We start from the raw sequence: 18058 nt of genomic DNA, 5'->3' as shown, positions 1-18058 counted from the left end.
CGTTTAAAAATAAGTCACTGGTCAGCCATCAAACTGTCCGCCCATTCAGCCTTCAAAAAAAACAACAACAAATCCTTCAACTTAACAAGTTCATAGACGACAAACTGGACAACATACAGCTCAACATAAAGCTTGACATCATATCGCATTGCTCAATACAAGGTTCCTCATCAGATTAAAAAACAAAACAGTGCAACAATCACAGTACCCCTCACTAACTTTTCCAACCATATTGGAATGAATTGGGGGAGCTTTTGGTTTTTGCAAAAGTAGTGCAGACTTTGGGAGGTGAAGAAAACGGCTGGGACTGTAATTCAGATTGTGGTATGCGTGGTGAGCACATGCCCCCCAAAAATGGGAAGGGATCTTGCCAACCAGTGTTTTTTAAACATGGACCATATCTATATTTCTGTCTTTCTGTCTACCCATCTATCTTCCCATCTATACCTACATCTACATATATCTTTTGTTGCATTATTGTATGTTAAATATTCTGCAAAGTGTTTTGTTACAGCTGCACCCGTTATGACAACGCTTATTATACATATATACAGCATATCCATATATTCACTTACTCTCTCTCTCTCTCACACACACACACACACGTGTCAATCCGTTGAGTCAATCATCATCTGTATAACAACACATTCCTATTGCAGCCTTCCATCCGTCAAACAAAACACACTCATCCATCTGTCCGTCCACCAACCATCTAGTCACCCAAAATACGCTCACCAATCTATCAATGTCGAAACACCCACATATAATTCATTATTCATCTGTCAAAATCTAAAGACCTAAACAAGTACTCTATAATCCATTAGGCGTAACTTTTGGTCGGATGAAGCTAGGATCGCATCCACCCAGAGTCTCAGGTGCAACCCATCCCAAATGGGAAGTCATTTACACTTACTTTAAATCGAGCAAATAGACTTTTTTCTTGGACCATGGACAGCGACCCAACCTCTGTTATTTCTATCAATTTGCCCATTCTGACAAACAACAACAACAAGGCTTGACAACTATATTACGGCTTGCGGTTGTTGCTCACTCCACACGTCCTAGAGAGGAGGAAGATAAGGAAGAGGAGTAAGGGCCTGTCGACAAAAACACATCAGTCGGGAGCACTGACGTCAGTTGAGCTTGCATAAGCCGCCAAAGCCATGCCGCTCCCGGACGTCCACATCCTGTGTGTGACTCATGGGTTATTGGCATCTAAATCAATCATATGTAAAAACAAAATGAAACTAAAAATACACACTGTGCCGTGCTTGTTGTTGTTGTCAGGCTGGCTACTTGGCGGTTGCTTACAAGCCGAGTTAGCCGCGAGTCAAGTTCTCATCACGGTCCTCTCTCTCTTTCTCTCACACACACCCTGCAGTCAACTGTCACCCCTTCTTGCATTGTGGTCAGTGCATCAACACCTTGGCTCTAGACTGCTTACTGCTAAAAGCCCTCCCCAGTACAGTAACAGTCTACAGTCATGGCTACTGACGCCTGGCGAGAGCTCAGCGGGGAGAAGGAGGACGTCTTTTTTATTTATTTTTTCCTCGTCACCACCGGCGCCACGTCAGCCGCCAGAGCGACCAATGGCGCGCTCCCGCACCTCGCATCTCTCCTCTGTCTCCATGGCGACCGTGGCATTAGATTGTTACTGTAGCAATGTCACCAGCGGTAACAGTCTACAGCCATGGTCGCTAGGGGGCAAAAAAAAAAACAAGGTGGCACGGAAAAGTGAGGTGCAGTTATACTTCCTCTTCTAAAATGATTTGTGGTGCAGTTGTGTGAATGTTTGTTGAAGGGGAATAGCAGTGTATGTTCACACAAAATACATGTTTTGTTATTGTAAATAACAGGGCCAAACTGAAATGAAATAAAAAAAAATTTAGGCTGATGCCAACTCCAATTTTTGGCAGTCAAAGATGCCAATTGATGAACCAATTACACTGGTCAAAAAATGTGACTACACTTTTTTTTTTAATCATGGATTTCAGTAAACGTTTCTAAATGATTTTTCTGTGCTGCAGTGTGATTTTAAAAAATTTAAGAAAAAAAACATTTTTTTTTGTCAACAACAATGATATGAATTACAGCCAGAAAATGCATTTAAGACTTTTTGTCCTTGAGTGTTTTTTGAACTTTCCAACACAGAGGAACACAAACAAAAATACATCAACTGATGAATTTAGCTTTAGGCCACAAATGTATGCAATACATCAGCAACGTAATGAGTGAAACGACTGGCAAATCACGATTTGTGCATGATGCCCTTTAACATTAAATCACATTTCTTCAACTTTATTATTTTCTTTGTCACGCAGTGATGACTGGAAAATCCAAAGCCGATACCTTTCTCATGAAGAGAGAGGTCAATTAAGAGCCACGCATGACTATCAACACTTATTAGCATCTAAATGGGCATCTGAGAGGGTGGAGAACGACGCAATTCAAAAAGATTCTGTCAGCTCTGAATGTCCTCTCGACTCCCTGCTCATACCGATTCAACAGCAGATTTTGTTTTATGACCAAGTCATATTATATTGGCATTTAAAATCAGCTCATTAATAGGGCAAGCCCAAAAAAATAAGCTCTCGTTTGACTACCTGAGTGGTTCTACTGGCTATCTGTGATATTGTCTTCTTTCAAAATGAAATAAAAAGATTTATGCACATTGTTTCCTTTATTGTTGGCCTTTCAGCAGTAAATCCCATGCCGCTTAATTATGGACTGATGATGATGATGATGGCAGCTAGGCTGGCAATCAAATTGAGCACCAGCAACAAAAACACACGTTTATTGATTATTTATATGTTCCTCTTGAAGCCCATCACAATCGTTAAGGCCTTGTACAAAAAGTACGACAGCAATATGTGTTGAAAAAATTGGATCAAAATGTAGCTATTTTGTTTTGGAATTTTTTTTTCAATTATGTAAGAAAATGGGACTAGTGGCAGCATTTTAAACCATGTCAGTGATATGGCATAACATAATAATAATACTCAATATGCTAAAAGGTCAGTACAGTTGCAACGCCCTCCAAAAATGTTGTTCACAGTTGTCCACTTGTGAACATTTGTAGGATGTGTCTGGACAGTATGGCACAGAAAACAATAGCTCATTTGGGCATAATATAGTGCAATTACAAACAAAATGCGGTGGTTAACTATTAGGTACGCTTTTAAAAAAAATATTCTTATGATTTTTTTTAATTATTCACAGATGGGCACTGTACCCCATTTTGCCGGTCCACCCTCCGTCCGCGACCCAGCTAGCGCTCCGTCAGCGCCTCCTCAAAATAAATAAATAAAGCATCCGGCATGACGCTGTGAGAGAGCGGCTAACTGCAGAATCGGACCCGTCACCAGAGCCCAATCTTAAGGGGGCCACATGAAATACATGGCGCCTTGTGCGACAACCGCAAGCATCATCATAGACAACATTTATATGAGATATGCGAAGACGACGCAGACACATAGAAGATGTGGCAAAGTGAAGCAAAATCGTGAATCTGCTTCCTGCTTGGAGATGTATCAGGAAGCAGGTTTTACAATATTTTCATCTATCATACTGCAGAGCTTTTGCGCCTCATGTTCAATATGTTTACAGCATGTCTCCAATGTGTTTTGGACATTTACACTCAAAGTCTACTTTTGCTGTGCTAGGACATGTTATGAAACCAGTATCCAAACGATAATGGAGGAGCCATTCTGAAAGAGTGATTCAGCGTCATTCACTGTGCTTGCCTTGCAAAGTAACCTGTAATTTAGCAATTACCTTATTAAGCCGGTCCAGATTCAATGTATTTGATTGTGTGAGGAACTTCTTGGCTGGGCAATAAACTTGTTGCCCTCGTGAATCATAATTTACACAAACTGACCTTAATTGGTTGCGGCTGAATCATCTGAAGAAGGTTGCTGTGTGACGCGCATCCATCCACTCATCATCTACAAGGCCTCGGGGTGGAGCCGAACCCTGTGACATGACCGTAAGCATGGCCAGCCATCACGCTCAAGTCTCTGATCTGTGGAAAGAAGCACCTGCAGCATTGCAGAAACTCGCCAGACACTCCATTAGCTCCGAATGAAACTTTCGGCTTTCATCGGACATCTGGAAAGGAATTGACAGCATAGTGAACAACAAAAACAAACAAAAAAATGTATGTGTAATTTAATGAGGACAGCACACAATAGTCTTGCATTATATATTTTAAAAAACATACAGTAAATATACAGTCTATTTAAATAGTTGAAAAGAATTCAAGTTTAGTCACACCGCATCAATTGAACGACCATTGTTTTGTTCTTTCTAGTATGACTAAACTGGTCACCTGTGGGCAGTAGAAGACAGGCAAATGAAACACAACTCCTTTCAGCTCATCAGTACGGCACTAATATTAATCGTTCTTTGCAGACGATAAAGAATGCATGACTGTGAGTACTGTTGTAGAGTACAGTATGTCTTGCTGCGCCATTCATGTTCACACCATGGCTTAAAAGGGTACTCGCACCGCAAAACAGATGCTATTTAGTGTTAGCGTGAAGCTGGAAGAATGAAAGGCTAAACGAGGTGGTTGATTTAAAAACCAACATAGAAATTCTTTGTTTTATGTTTATATTTAATTTGACAATAAACAATCATATGGGAGAGTTAAATTCAATTCACAGCCTTATACTGTACTCTTTTTGCCATCAAGTGCTATTGTGAATCAAGTGGAGTTCTCTGTGAAGAAACATTGAAAGACAGTCCGAAAGCTTCTCTTTGTGGTTCTCAGCACAGAGAGACAAAAATTACAGTTATGTCCTGGTTAAACTGGACAACGTTGTCTGCCATCCAGGATTCTATACAGTTCAAAAGAGCATCCATTAGACCAGTGTCAACAGAAACACGGAGATGTATAGTTGTGAATCACCTGCGTAACTGCGGAAGTTCATTTCACACCTTCAAATAACGCAAAGTAAGGTCATATAGGTTAAACAGTATGGGATTTAAAATTAATACCCGCAGCACATCATATTTTATAGTCTTGCAAGTCTCTGTGCTGTAGTTCACCTTCGAAATCAGACGATAACTTCCATGAATATTACAATTATCTTTTACTTCCTGAAATGTTGCTTAGGAGTTAGAAACGTGCCGCAAATTGATAAAAATCACTAAATTGTTCCTCTTCAGAATAGTCCTCACTGAACCAAATAAGGTTTCTTGCCTTGATGTTGGAAAACATTGTCAGAGAGTACAGACAAAAAACGGATCTGACGCAAAAGGTTTTCTCTAGCCAGTCACATAGCAAGCCAAGACATCCTCATGCATGAGACGGCACCCCAGCGATACTTGCAGTGGGCAGCAGCAGCAACAGAGTACATTACTCACCAATGAGTCACATTTCCTCCTCGCTCTCTTTGTGTTGTCGGTTAACCCCCCCCCCCCAACCCCGCTCTTCAGCCTTTTTAACAATGACTCAGTGGACGAAATTAACGCTAGTTCTAAATTAGCAATATTTTTTTCAGAATAACACCACTTGTTCCTGGAATATGATCACAAGGGACGCAGGGGTCTCTCGGTCCAACAAGCATCAAGGACAACCTGAGCCCCTACTCAAAAGTAGTTGTTTCTTTCCACTTGAGACTCGTTTTAAGACTCTAATTCAAGTCCCATCCAATCGCATCAAAACAATGGACACTAGACTTGCAATAGAGGAGACGCGTGTGGGTTACCGATTTCTTAGGTCTAGAATATTGATGAGCCAACCAGCGCACCACTTCTTTTTTTTGCGGGGTGGGGGGGGGGGGGTGTTAGCATCCGCATCTGTATTAATCACCATCGAGTGTTTTGGGAGGTCCGAAAATGTTTATTTCAAGACATGACACTATTTATGTGCTGACTTGTTAGCATTTAGCATATGGTAAGTGCTTTAGTGTATGAATCTTTTGACCATAACTATACGTCGTTGAGAGACATTTTTCATTCATAAGTTGTACTTAACACATCAGTTTACAGCTTTCAAACACATCTTTTTCACCAGTTTAAATGCCTTTTTATTATGAAATACAACAATTCAGTTTAAGTTGTTGTCATTGTAAAATAAATGTATTCATTCCATTGATAATTAAATCATGATAATTTTAGCTGTTAACCTATCCGAATTTAAAATAACTGGATTAGCTACATATTTTCATTATATTGCCACACTGTTAAACTGTATTCCCCATTTAAAAATAAAAAATAGAATAGGGCAAATCTCACAGAAACAACATTGCCAAGTACGGTCATAAATGTCTGAAAAATACCTGTATTGTATTCACACCAGACTCTGATTGTCATTATTATTGTCACAACAACATCCGTGGGCATAGCGGCATCGATTCATCTTCCCCAAACACAACATCCCGGACGAAAACAGAAGAAACCAAACCAATGTCCTCCTCGTCAATTCTATTGATACAGCGTGCCCCTACACAAATTATATGGCACAGCAATGTATGGAAATATTTGATCTTGTACATGAAAACAAAAGTTTTTCCAGCTTTAAAAATGTTTACCTCTCTGTGGACAAGAGATAAAAAGGGAGAGTCAAAGGCCTGAGTTCAATTTAAAAGAGGCGGTGCCACATTTAATTACTGAAGTAGAGGGAACACGTAAACATTTTGTTCCACCCGTTGATAATGGAGGATATAGTAAAAGAACACGTCAGGTATTTATTATTTCACTGCTTTTGTATAATTATAATGCAGTACATTAAGTGCTTCCAAGTTGTTTACTGGCCCTGTTACGTATGTTCTCTCAGTGCAGTTTGTCACCCACCTACGAAGTGTCTTGACGGTTCACACGCAATACAGTGAGTGTCTTTCAATGTATTCAAGTGGATCAATGAAAAGAGGCTGGAGCGTGTGATGAACGCACTTCCTCAATCACGTGCAACTCCTGCGAAGTGGAACCAAAACATGTACTCAAATAAGTATTCCAACGACGAACAATAAGAGCAAACAATTAACAAAAACGGGTAGGATGACTGCACCTGACAAGGCCACTCCTCAGAGATAGATGACTCACGTCGTTTAAGAATAAACTAAGCTAACAGCGATATCTAGTGGTCACTGTTAGAAATGCAGTCTAACATAACTGCGGTAAACGCCGTGTTTTAAATCAGGATTTTCATAACACAAGGTGACGCAGTGTGTGGTTGTTGGGTGTTTGACCTTGTTAATAGTGAACTTTGATCTAAAAGCACCCCTTTCGTGATGGTCAGTCGCCATCAAAAAACAATCAGCTGACCCACTGTCTACAGAGCAGGTGAAAAGTCACTGGGCACTAAAAGTTGGTATTAAAGATGAGTACATAGGCCTTCTACAAATTTAGTTCAAGCAAATGATGATGATTTTACACACAGGAAAATGAAAGTAATGACACGAGGATGTGACATGATAAGAAAGTAGACTGATATTTTAGCTCGCTCCAGGACAGTCAAGCAAAACATAAGACAGGAAGAAATAAAAGATGAGATATCACGATAAGTCGATTTCAGAAAAAAATGTCAGTGAGACCACAAATTCTATATGCAATTTCAAATACCTGGTTATTTCTCAACCTGTAAAACTATGAGTCCACTGACTTTACAATTTTTTTTCTTGCTTTGTTCGCCTTTGTTGTGACCTTGAATTTTGACCTTTACAGACCTCTGAAAACAAAGAGGGGCCTTGAGATGCGAGTACCTTGACTAGAGCAAGACCATTTTTTCTTATACACCGCCGACGATTACTACCAAGATTTTTGTTTTTAAATTCGCAGTTTTAATGCACAAACTCATTATTCAGAAATTCTACATTTTTGCGAGTAGTGTATATATCAAGAAACCAAACAAAACTCGTGTGACAGTGCATTAAATCCGTAAATCTTTTCATCTTAGAAAAGTGCAACATTTATTTTAAAGAAACGATACAGCTGTAACAGTAACTAAGAGTGGAATAGAAAAAAAACTCCCAATAGTTTGGAGCGTGTTCTTCATTTGACGTAATAAATTATAATAAGATGAAAATAAATTCCCGATTTAAAGTACACAAATTGTTCCGCTCGCCACCCACCGGCTTACATGTTAAGTAAAGTCAGACTTGTCATTGGCCCATTACCAAATGGGGCAGGAAGATCGGGTAATTTCAGCAAGATGAGGAAGAGGGTGAGAGAAGTGTACAATAATTCTTGTTTACTCAAAATGTTTTGGCAGAATGATGTCACAGACATGTTTCTACAGTAAACGACTTGGGACGTGTTTGAAATTAGGCCCTGAACAATTAGTCAAGTGGACGATTTATTCAGGAGTTATTACCCAATTTAAAAGAGTCAAAGATCATCTGATATCATTTTAATTCGTTTTCATTGTAATAGTTAAAAAAAATACACATTACATGTGACAATTTAAGGCGAATATCATAACATTCATCAAATCCTCTTTTTGATCCCTTCATAGAAATTAAAAATGACAAAATTAAAAGGGCCGCACTTCAGTTTTGTTGATAGATGCAAAAAAAAAAAAAAAAACCCAACAACAACAATAAATAAATAAAAACCCTGCCCCCCCCCCCCGATTATTTCTTTTTTTGCTGCTGTGGATCTGCCCATAGGCTGGCTCATCGTGAAACACATGACAAGAAGGATGGATGTGTTGCCAAGGAGACATCATGATAGAAAGAATGTTGGAATTTTTGGGTGAATAACACCGAGACCCCACCCATTAGGTAGGTGGGGGGGGGGGGGGGCTTTTCTGCAGCAACATCTGTGTTCTTACATATTTATTTATTTATCGAAAGAAGACTCCATCAATAAATAATGAGAACGGAGAGCAGTCATGACTGGTGGATATTCTTGCTGCAGTCTTATATCTGGTCAAAACAACAACAACAAAAAACCTGCTGCCAATCACTCAAAATAGAAATCTATTTTTTTTCATTTATTGTGTTGTAAATTGTCATCAAAGCAAAAATGACAGTATTGTCAAGATGGATTTATTTGGCAGAGAGCTCTTGCAGTGTTAATTAAATAAATAAAGTGCTCCAACCCGTCGTATGGATCCCACAAGGGAGCTGCGTGTCAAGCACGCTGCATACGACGGCGTTGAAATCAAGGTCAAATGGTTTGCATCCAACCAAAGTCGCAATGACACTCTAAGTCATTGTTTTATTTCTCCATGACCTTCGCAACGTATAGCGGTCCAAAAAAAAAAAAAACACCCCGGTCAGCTTCACCAAGGGAATGTGCCTCATGAACACGCACGAGTACTTATCAGCCTTTATCACAAGCTCGTGCTCGAAATGTTGGAATGTGTGGAGGAGTACAATGTGATTTGCTGTAAGAAGTGAGGGATTCATTCTGGCAGGTTGGATGGCTTAAGTGGAAATATACCCACTTTCTCCCATTCTAGTCTTCATAAGTATTGCTTTGTCATTCCCCTTGGCAGCTGCAGGGGGCGCACTGCGCCTGGATACACTGCTTGTTGGCTGTCTGGAGAAAAGCAGCTGCAGGGCGGACCTGAAATAATAAATCACATGAAATCAAGATGGAATCTCAGCTATTTACACAAATGAGGAGATTTGTGCGGCCTATGGAAATGGAGCTCGTGCAACAAGCGCCGCTAGGTGTCAGTATGGCCACACGCACATGAAGATATCCCGCGTGCGCTCTTCCTCACCTGGGCTTGTGCTCGAGGGGGCCGAGCAGGCTGGTTGACCGGGTGGTTGGGGGTCCACGGCCCCAGGCTCTGATTGGAGTAGAAATCCATGGGGTAGACCTCCTTCCAGGTCGTCTCCTGGAGGGCCACTGCTGCCTTAGGGAAGGATGGGGAGAGGAAATCAAATCAATGAGGGATGAAGAGGTTTGGGATTTTTACTGTTTCTCGCTCACATAGTGAATTTTGAAGTGTTTGTATGTGCGGGTAAATAGAGAGATTGACACTACAAACGAGGCAGGTGTCAAAATAGTGAGCTTGGAACAGGTGAGAGTCATCCTGTTTGCTGTCTGCGACTGCATGGCATACACAACACAGCAGCTGTTGGAGGAGTTGTGTTGCCCTTTTTCTTGTTTTTTGTTGTTTACATTTTATTGACTGGGAAATAAAAGAGGAAAATTTATTCAAATTTCATTTGTGATTAACATTTGTTATTCAGTTTACCTTTCCGGATTTGGCAAATGACTCACTTCGGTTGACAGCAAGCAGCAGTTCCGCAGAAAACATTTGAAACTAGCATAAAAAAATAAATAGGCACCAAGCTGTTTTTTGCCACTATCGAGTTAAGATTACTATCAAACTAAGCACACAACAAAAAGTATTACACTTTGTGTGTTCTTAAAACAACTATCGGTCGATGAATACCCTGAGGAAAATCAGCTAAACATCAAGCTAGCACACAATCCAAAACACTGTTGACATGTTAATATTTAGCATTGAGAATCAAGGTTTTAGAAGCAACTGTACTTGTATCTGAAATCCGTGACTGCTGTTTGTTTACCCCCGAACCCCGTATCACTTGAGGTGAGTGACTTTTGCCAAAAAACACATCATGGTCTGAAAAAAATGAAACATCCCAATTTCATCATTATGGGAAATGAAGTACACTTTAATAGTTCTTTATCCACACCATATATTTTCCAAACCACTTTACCAAGACCGATGTTCACTTTTTCTGAGGCGATAACAGCAACGCAATTTAAGATCCGCTTGTTTTAAACTAGCTGCTAGCTAACGTGAAGATAACTTTGTATTTTCGGCTTTATTTTTCTTGGTGAATGTCTGAATGCTTGTATTATACTGCCCCTTGGTGGCCAAGGCATGCGCACCAGAAGGTGCAGCACAATTAATTTTGACTGCAGCATTAATCCCGTCATTCACCATGTAATCCGATAACCTGTCCACTGTAGTAACCGCTGTCCTTGAAAGGCCTAAATCATGTTCCAAAAAAATCTCTTTTTAATGAATTAATTATTCAATGCTTTATTGCAATATTATAGAACTGCTGTCTGTACATTGAGCCCAACATATTTTGAAAATAAAGATTTGAATTTCAGATGCTGATGAATTTGTGCCGTTTTTCCACAATATCCCCCTGCCAACATTTTCTTAAAGCTCCTGAAATATGAGTTACACGATTGTCATCGGACAGCGACAACATGAAGGTGAATAATGAAGTGCTGAGCTAAATGAGGTTTGTTTGGCCTCGGGCGGAGGTTTTCTCTCTATCAGGTGCCATTTTCATGTCAAAGCAGGAGCTTGAGAATCATTAGAACAATAGCAAGGTCACTCCACTAAACAGACTCAAATCGGTAAAAATTCAAGTGATGGGAGCAAACTCAAAGGATGAGTTTTTCATCATCTCCTGTTTTTGCTCTACTGTCTTCTTCCCTGTACTTATTTTGGCGCATTGCCTCTCCAACCTCTCCTCCGCTCTGCGCATGCTAGCTTGCGCCGCTAATCCCCACTCTGACAAGAGAGCCGAGTGTGTCTTATTGACTATAAATATAACATGAGAGGCCCTGAAAATAAGTATCCCCGCCCCAGCAGCCCCCCCTTCCCGGGGCACACTCCGCCCTCTCGGCTCCTTTCCCTCCCGCCGCTGTCATCTTCTTTCTAAATGCCACAGCACACCTAAAAGCACTCAGTGGCGAGAGACCGTGTGGGGATACTTTCCTAACGCAAATGCAGCTCAATCGATTTGAATGCAGATGTTAAGAAAAAAAAGTGGCTGCAAAGGAGAGCAAAGTAGGCTCCCACACAAAAAGAGGCTTTTCCTATTCAAGGCCACGAGTCCCGTTAGAGACATTTCACAAGGATGTCTGAATGAATTCATAGCTCACATTCCCAAACCGCAGCCACAGAAGCGAAAGTCATCACAATCCACCGTATTCTAATTATTTATTTATTTATATTGGGGGACCGGGGGTGTGGGGGGGGCTTGTTTGTCTGCTACATCAGCAGCAGCTGGTTTTGAACTGGATCTTGTTGAGGACTTGCTCTCTGATTGACAGCAAGGAGGGGCGGTGGCTGTGCCATCCGGCAGCCTGCAGGTGGGGCTGCTCGCCCGCCCGCCATCATGTTGCCGCTAGGCTTCCACTGAACAAATTCAGCGCCATTTAAAAAAACACTTTAGCCACCCATAACAACCTCTGTGCCAAAATGGCACAATTTGGCATTCAACAGCGTTGCCGCACGACCTGTGTCTGCGTTTAAAGCCGGACAAGTGGACGGCAAGAGTGAGTGGGTCATTTTTACCTCATAGGGAGACAGCAGCGGTTTGGAGAAGGCTGAACCCCAATCGATGGACAGTCGCGGACACGCAATTTGTACCCACCTGCAGGAGAGAAGGCACATGAATTCCCACAAATCAAGCCGAGAGAATCTCACTGTCAGTGTTTGGATGATGACAATGGATTTGAAATGAAACAATGAGGCCATTCAAGTCTCGTCTTTCAGCTCCAATTAGGGCCAGAACAACAAGCAGTGAGGAGCCGCTCCTGTTCTCCTCCAAAGAATCGCATTTTTGCCAGAATTTCTTTTCTGTTTTTCTTTTAATTCATATTTATAGTTGCGTTTTTGTAGCCGAATAAATGCTTTGAAATCAATGAACAATCGTTTTTACTGATGCTGATTCCAATTAGACTTCAGACTTCAGATCAGCAGGTATTTTGCATTTTTGCCTGTGATTGGCTGAAATGTAATAATTTGGCGATTGGTCGATCAAGAATGTCATTGATTGGATCCGCAAAATAAAAGATTACAGTTAATAAACTTGTTTACCCCAGGAACATTCTGTGCTGCCATTGTTAATAATCCAAGGTTTCTTATCATAGGAGCGTTTTGATCACCATTATGATGGAGGCAACATTGTCATTACCCACATACTTCTGAATCTGAGCATAAAACAACCAGTCACTAGTCCCCAAGATCCTATGGTGAGGCGGAGAGGGGGGGGGACACATGTGCACCCACTCTCACACGTAGGAACCGTGCACCTTCCTGCTTCCACCTGATCTCAAGCATCTGTTGAAGAGATGTGTTCTGATTCGCAAACAGCCGCGCTACACCGTGTGACTGCAGAAGCAGTCAAGGGATGACTGATGCTGCCAAAGAGGTAGGTGAGAGGTTAGGGGCATTCGAGGACCGCCCCCCCCCCCCCCAAAAAAAACAGCAATGATAGGAAACAGAAGGAAAGGGTAGGTGTGTGTGAATAAAAAAAAAGAAAGAAAGAAGCACCATTCAAGTCTCCATGGAGGTAGCCTACATAGCTGGCAGACAGAGTGGTGGGAGGGAGTAAAGGAGGACTGCTGGGTGGGGTCTGTGTATGAAAGAGATGAGAAAGACACAGATAGCGGAGGGAGGAAGAGCAATAAAGATGGAGCAGATGGAGACGAGGGCGGTGGGGCACAAGGCAAGGCGAAGCCGGAGCAGCAGTAAGATTGTCTGTGAGAAAAGTGTTTACTCTTGAAAATGCATGAGGGGAGCATGAAGGGGGAAAAGGGGGGGGGGGGGTGTTAAACAGCTGGAGGGAAGAAAAATGAATAATACAGGGGTGGATGGGTGGGGGGGGGGGGGTAATGGAAGCCGGAGCAAGGGGATGGTGCGGGTTAGCTTTGGCAGATCAACTATCCACGGCTCCGTTGTCACTGCCTAATTCCAATGATGGCCCTCCAGTTATTGACGAGCAATGATGAAGAGACACGTGTCAAGGCCAAGGAGAGAAGGCTAGCTGTACGGCGACGCTAAAAGAGGCAACGACGGAGCAAGAGGAAGGAAGGGCGGTGGGGAATAAATGCCTAATCGCCCGAATGTTACTATTGCCCATCTGTCTGTTCCCCTCCTATGCCAACTTTGGCAAAGTTTCTGAGCGGCTGAATTGATTGCACGGTTGACTCCCACTCGCACAGAAATATTCTGCCCGCCCTCTGGGCAAACGCGTGGCGGTTTCTAATTTTCAAATCCTGCGACCCCCCTCGCTCTAAACGTCTCTCTCAAACGCAGAGTGAATTCTTTTCCATCCCTCGTAATTTGAGAGCTAGCTGAGTCAGACACACTTGAAGCAATCTCCTCACGGCTGCCGTGTGTGTGCACAACCAAGTGAGATGGCGAATTGGAAATGAGACCTTGAAGTCCATCGGTTGAGGCTAATCACTTGCAAGCATTTATGCGTTTATGTAACATGCTCACACCCGTCGTCTTAAAGGCAGTTTCGGCGTGGTTGAAAGCAGAACAGTAGTTCAACAGCAACGCAATACTCACAGTCCATTGGGTAAGCAAGAAAAAGATGTAAGATGAAATTGAGATGAAGCAACAAACTTAAGGTTATTTAAAAAGGAAAAAAATAAAAAAGACCGCAGGACACCTTAATGTCGAAAATGTATCTATTCGTGGAACTGCGGTGGGCCCTGCAATTGGCGGATGACTGGTCCTGTACTTGCCAGTGACCCTCAAGGCAATATGGATGACTGGATGCCATTTCATGCCTGGCAAATGACTCAGAATATCACAAAATGTTTCCAATTGAACAAAAACGGGGGAAAAAAAAGCAAACGGGCATCTTCTGATCTCAAAGTATTCATTCAATAAACAAAGACTTTTGGGCATGTGTTGTCGGTTAGATTAGTTGGTGATCGACTTTCACAATGACTTCTTGTATTTCGCCGTAATTTCAAGTGTTAAGATTGTGACTATTTGATGTCGCAAGTAGATTCATTGCATTGTTGTTACATGGAGGCAATGTATGAAAACGATGATATTCCGGTGGAAATTTTGAATTGGACTGCTGAAGTTTTCAACTGACATTTGCCGTACAGTTCAAAATTGCAATGGTTTGAATCAGTCAACAATTGTACAAGTTAGAAATAACCAAAAAAGTTTAACTTTGGGCTTTTATTTTGAAATTTTCAAAAACTTTGGGACATCTCCTGTTCACTTTGGGACACACTGGCCTTTTCTCAGTTTGGAGAACAGAGTATTGTGAACTCACCAAGTACGCTCTTCCATAAACGGTCCGCAAAAACGTTCTTCCTCAGAACGAGAGTCTCATAAATTGGAATGATTGGGTATTGCTTACTGGGGACTCATCGAATCAATCCCACTTCTCGTCCAGTGTCAGGAAAAGTTCAAGACAGACAGATGGATAGAAGCTTTTTCAAGAGACCCCAAAATAACTCACTCTCTCTTTCTCCTAATTACAGTCGTGAAAGGGGACGGGAGAAAAGTGAGCTTTGGGCTCATCTCGAAGGCAATTTATATGGACACGTTTGAAAAGAAATTCGAAAACAAATGTTATACTGTGAGACAATCTGTCACATGAGCGCTAAACCTAACCGGAGACGTCACATTCGGTGCTGCTGAAGCCATGAGCGGTACTCAGCGCCTTGCTTCATTCCTGACGCGCCGCTGAAGCAATTAGGCCTTCGAAACTCAAAAGTGGTAAAAACATGTTCACAGAAACAGCCATTTAATTGGGCTGTTGTTAAAAAAAACCCAAATAGGAAAAATTCAATGCCGCAATGCACTGTGGGTGGTATGGCGACAGTCTAGTCTAGATGAGCGTGTGTGGCGAGGAGATCCGTGTACAATAGTACAAAGGCTGCTTGAGGAGAGTCTCATTACACACTTAAGGGAATAAGATAATGGGGGGGGGGGGGCGGGTTCGATGACGACGTGGGTGTCTAAAGGCAGAGAAAGCCTGAAACGGGCCTCTGCGTTCCATCGAAAAATCTCTCTCGTGCTTGCATCCCTCCCGCAATACGACACAGTGGATTTGGCACATTGCAAGACGCCTGGTTGGTTTGTTGTTGCGTCTATTGTAGCTAGACATCACACAGAAGAATTCAGAGGTGGGCTTTTCAGGGGTGGCGGGAGCAGCTGAACAATTTGCAGTTGCGTGAATCAGATAAGCCCAAAATAAATGCGGGCGGTTCGTCTGATAAATCACAGATGCAATTATGAAACAGTGCTGTCGCTCGCTTTTGAAAAGACACTTTCATATTCCATAAACATGGATCTAGTTGGAACCTTTGGACAATTATATGCTTCAGATAGTGGCAACAGTGTAGGGAAATCCTTTGCTGTTCCAAATGCACAAAACAAGGAACTTTGTATTACTGACCGCTGATTCTCACAAATGGACAGAAAAAAAAAATCTCCACCATTCATACATTGTCTTCCATTTTCAGAAAGTAATGGCCAGGTGTCCCGATGCTTTTGTCCCTATGAGATGTCACCTTATGCAGGTCTGAAGAGAAGACGACGTTTGGATTTTCCCCAAAGGTCACACTTGACATGTTATTGAAAAAAAAGTCATTGTGTCGATAATGAGGTTTTGCGGACGGGCGAGCTGGCCCCGACTTGGATTACTTGAACACTGCTCTCAAATAAGATGGCCAAACAACAAAAACAAAAAAGCTCTTTCACCACGTTTCAAGCTCCGGCCCCCTTCAACTCCTTCCGCATTGCTCCATGTTTCAGTCTAGCTCATCTGTCCTTCTCTCACCAACTCCTCTCTTGCTTATCACAACTCTCATTGCTGCGCCGGAGGGATGAACAATTAATCAAATTTAAATCGGCACTGTAATGAAGATGAAAGCAATTTTCCAGATTTCCAAGTCTGCAATTTGGGGAAGCAAAAGTGCTTGATTTAACCCTCCTTTTGTCCTCGGGTCAAAATGATATTTTTTTTAACTTGAAATTTTATGACTTTTCCTAGATTGGCCCCAAATGCAGAAAATTTGAAATGTTTTTATTCACATTTCCATGGAAGCTGTACAAAAAAAAGTACAAAGGTGGTCTTCGGGTCAAAATGACCCATGAGGCAAATAGGGTTGAAATCAAGGTCACAAAGTTATTTACACACCATAGAATGTTTCAATGTTTTAGTTGTGTCTCAGATCAATTAGTAGAACACGTGAACAAGACAGGAGCAGACATAAACAAGACAAGAACTCTTTTTTGTGGATTTCAAGGGGTTATAAAGGTGCTACAGATAACAGGACTCCGAATTCTCTCTGTGCTGACGCCATGAGTGTGCGTTATGACATTGAAGAGGCTCTAGAGCTATTTTTTCTGCTGTCCAGCAAGACAACTGATTCAGTAGAGGAAGTAGAGGATGTATCAGAAGAAGATCGGGAGGAATATAATCCAGAGTATGATGAATCATCTTCAGAACAAGAAGAAATCCCTGAAGCTGAAAGAGAGACTTTCCTTTCAAAAAATGGCAAAATAACATGGTCCTCAGCAGCATACAACCAACAAGGCAGGCATGCATAACAAAACGTACAGGCGCTCCTGAGAAACCTGATGATCCACCTTCCACAGCCACTTGGCCAGCGAGGGCAAGTAAGAAGAAAAAATGGCAGTTCTGCCCTGAAAATAAGGACTGCAAAACACATACTGTGTGCTATAGGTGAAAGAAATATATCTGCAAAGGCTGTGCACTTGCATACTGCGCTACATGTGCTAATTAGTTGAATGGGTTATCTTATTTTTCATATTTTTGTCTTGTATTGTATTGTCCTAAATAGTTTACAGGAGGAAAAAAACAAAGAAACTTTAGTCATTGGAATGAATACAAATGCATCCCTAACTAATTTTTGCACGTTTTTTCCCCTTTTCTTAAGCTATAGAAATCCAAGGGAAGAGGGAGAACTATATCACACATAATGTGATGAAGGACAAGTTGTTTCTTCAATTAATATAAAATTTGGTTTTTAAAATTAAATTTAGCTGCTTATTTGGGGGGTTTAGTGAAGATGGGTCATTTTGACCCAGAGGACACAGGGTGTGTACAGGAAATGAGGACAACAGGAGGGTTAAGGTCAGTCGGCATACATATAGAAAAAATAATAGTTGCATATTAAATTGCAATACAGTGCACTCCGCTTAATAGAACACCATTGGGCCGAAGCGCTTCTGTTCTACTAAGCGGAGTTTCCATTAACCGGAGACACTTTATTAGGTACACCTTCAGACACGTCGACGACCAAGTTATGCACGCAGAAAAAACCCTGCTGACGAGTTAGAAGAGATATTTCGACTGTGGACGTCAATATCTTTAAT

The 18058-nt window shown here is 41.7% G+C and overlaps 1 protein-coding gene across 1 annotated transcript in view; it reads right to left on the bottom strand.

Moving 5' to 3' along the window:
* Nucleotides 1-2546: 2546 nt before the first annotated feature.
* The window catches only part of dph1 (diphthamide biosynthesis 1), a 279042-nt gene continuing 263530 nt past the window's right edge, over nucleotides 2547-18058 (bottom strand). Inside the window, exons 11-13 of the mRNA XM_052077525.1 lie at nucleotides 12251-12329; nucleotides 9677-9811; nucleotides 2547-9516 (exon numbers count right to left, since the gene is read on the bottom strand). Of these exons, the coding sequence (XP_051933485.1) occupies nucleotides 9430-9516; nucleotides 9677-9811; nucleotides 12251-12329 (301 nt within the window). The 3' untranslated portion in view covers nucleotides 2547-9429. The remainder of the gene's footprint in view (nucleotides 9517-9676; nucleotides 9812-12250; nucleotides 12330-18058) is intronic.

Source organism: Hippocampus zosterae, chromosome 10 (genome assembly GCF_025434085.1).
Source record: "Hippocampus zosterae strain Florida chromosome 10, ASM2543408v3, whole genome shotgun sequence".
Classification (NCBI taxonomy): Eukaryota; Metazoa; Chordata; class Actinopteri; order Syngnathiformes; family Syngnathidae; genus Hippocampus; species Hippocampus zosterae.
Note: the sequence above shows the minus strand (reverse complement) of the source record. Positions and strands in the feature narration are given on the sequence as shown.